Genomic DNA, 2,447 nt, shown 5'->3' with positions numbered 1-2,447 from the left:
TCATTATCGTCAGACAAAATATGTGACTTAATTTGAAAAAAATAAATTATAATTGATCAAATCTCCTATTTGATATATAATTAAAAAAGATAAATGAAAAATAAAGACAAAAAATGGAATAGACTTGAAATTTCTTACCCTTTTTAATTCTTCCAATTAATTATAGAAAAATAAAAGTGAACTCAAATAATAAATTATCCTAACTCTCCCTTAGTCTTTGTCAATCCAAAGTTCAATGTTATAATCAAATGTGATTTATCAACTCACTGTTTTCTCGATAAAAAATGTGATTCAACATCTCTTTATCGTCTGACAAAATATGTGACTCAACATGGAAAAATAAAGAAATTTCACACGTTTTTTATTGTTCCAATTAATTATAGAAAAGGAAAAGTGAACTCATGGAATATATTAGTCTAATTATCTTTTAACCTTTGTCAATCCCAATTTTTATTATAATCAAATGTGATTTACTAACTAACTTTTTTCTTCATAAAAATGTGATTCAACCTGAAAATTCAACAAATAATGAAATTATGAGATAATAAAAATGAACTATATAAAGTAACAAGGAAAAAAACCTTCAAAATTACATAAATTTCATATTCTTCCTTTAACTATATGAAGGAGAAAGTTTTTAAAAGAGAAAAGGAAAAAAATGAGATTGAAGATCATTTCTTTAGGTATTTATAATGAATACATAAAATTTAAATTAAATAAAGATTGATTGGATAGTAAAAAACATTCAAAGTATATTTTTTTTTATATTCGTAACGGAAAAAGTTAATAGTTATTTTTGTAACGCATTTATATTAATACATTTATATATTTTAAAAATTGATTAGTCAACCCATTATTTATCAAAATAGTAACGGATAAATAATAATAAGTATTTCACCAAGGACCTATTCAAATAGTATTTAGTATTTTTATGATATCTTTAATGAAGATTAAAAACTAAAAAAAAACTAATAACAGTATTAAGTTATGGAATAGAAAAGAAATTGCTATAAATTTATAATAATTCAAACCAAAATACATTATTACTGATAAAATTATATTGTCTTTTATATAAGAATTCCTAAATCTATATATTACCTAAAATTATATTCAGTTTGCATTGTCAATTTATAAAAATAAAAAAAAAAGAGAAAATTTTTAAAAGAGAAATGAAAAAAAAAAGAAAAAAAATGAGATTGGAGATCATTTCTTTTTTTTGGAGTAAAATGGAAATTTTATTACCCAAAAACACTCAATACAGGCCGATCAAAGATCCAGGCTTCTAAAAGATCTAGCATCCAACACAACAAACAGATACATTAACTAATTACCAAAGATTCTAAATTGACATGTCTAGCCAACTCTTTTCTGCGAATTGCTCGGCTGATCACCATGTATTTGGCAAGAGCAACAAGATCACAATTCTGATTATGCTTGTTGAATATTCTCCCATTTCGATCCTGCCAGATAAGATATACAACTTCAGCAGTAATCATCTTTAGAATCTTCCGCTTCCACCCCTTTTTTTCTACTTCCAGGCTCACCCAAGAACTCTCTTGAATCCAGTCCCCACTAGCCCTTGTATAACCAAGCCAATTGAGCATCGTTTGCCAGATGACCTGAGAATGCCTGCAAACAAAAAACAGATGATTGATACTTTCAATCTGACCACAGAAAACACACAGTCCATCAGTAACCACATTGATTTTCTCAAGTCTATCCTTAGTTGGTAGGCGGTTCCATAGAGCAAGCCAAAGAATAAAACAAGCGCGAGGTCTAGCATAATTGTTAGAGATAATTTGCCTCCAATACACTGGGGTGCCATTGTCCCTGAGCTCTATGTGCATGTCGCCAGTTTTAAAACTTTGAGTCTGCACACTCTTTGCCCAACAAAGACTAGTAGCTGCCATCTCCTTCATCTTCATTATGCTTTTAATGATCCAGGAAATCGTTGTGCCAGCTTGCCACTGCAAAATATTAGCACCTTTCAAATAGTATGCTCCTACCCAACGGATCCAGAGCTTATCCGCTTTCTTTTAATATTTTGCATATAATTTAAATTAAATAAAGACTGATTGGATAATAAAAAATGTACATTAAAGTATATCTTTTTATATTTTGAACCGAAAAAGTTAATAGTTAATTTTGGAAAGCATTTATATTAATATATTTATATATTTTAAAAAAGATTAGCCTATCAATTATTTATCAAAATAGTAACCGATAAGGAATAAGTATTGCACAAGGACCTATAAAAGATTATTTATGGTATCTTTAATGAAGATTAAAAACTGGAAAAAAACCTAATAATGATAGGAAGTTATGGATTGAAAAAAAATCGATATTTATTTATAATAATTCAAATCAAAAATGTTATTACTCTTAAAAATATATTATTTTTTTATAAGAATTTCTTAAATATATTACCTAAAATTATATATTATATA

At 26.9% G+C, this 2,447-nt stretch overlaps 1 protein-coding gene across 1 annotated transcript; it reads right to left on the bottom strand.

Annotated features, from left to right (window-relative positions):
* Window positions 1-1,319: 1,319 nt before the first annotated feature.
* Window positions 1,320-1,925, bottom strand: LOC131606041 (uncharacterized). The gene has a single exon (XM_058878327.1). It carries the CDS (start codon window positions 1,923-1,925, stop codon window positions 1,320-1,322), a length of 606 nt encoding a protein of 201 aa, XP_058734310.1.
* Window positions 1,926-2,447: the final 522 nt, after the last annotated feature.

This window comes from Vicia villosa, linkage group LG5 (assembly GCF_029867415.1).
Source record: "Vicia villosa cultivar HV-30 ecotype Madison, WI linkage group LG5, Vvil1.0, whole genome shotgun sequence".
In the NCBI taxonomy this organism is placed as follows: Eukaryota; Viridiplantae; Streptophyta; class Magnoliopsida; order Fabales; family Fabaceae; genus Vicia; species Vicia villosa.
Note: the sequence above shows the minus strand (reverse complement) of the source record. Positions and strands in the feature narration are given on the sequence as shown.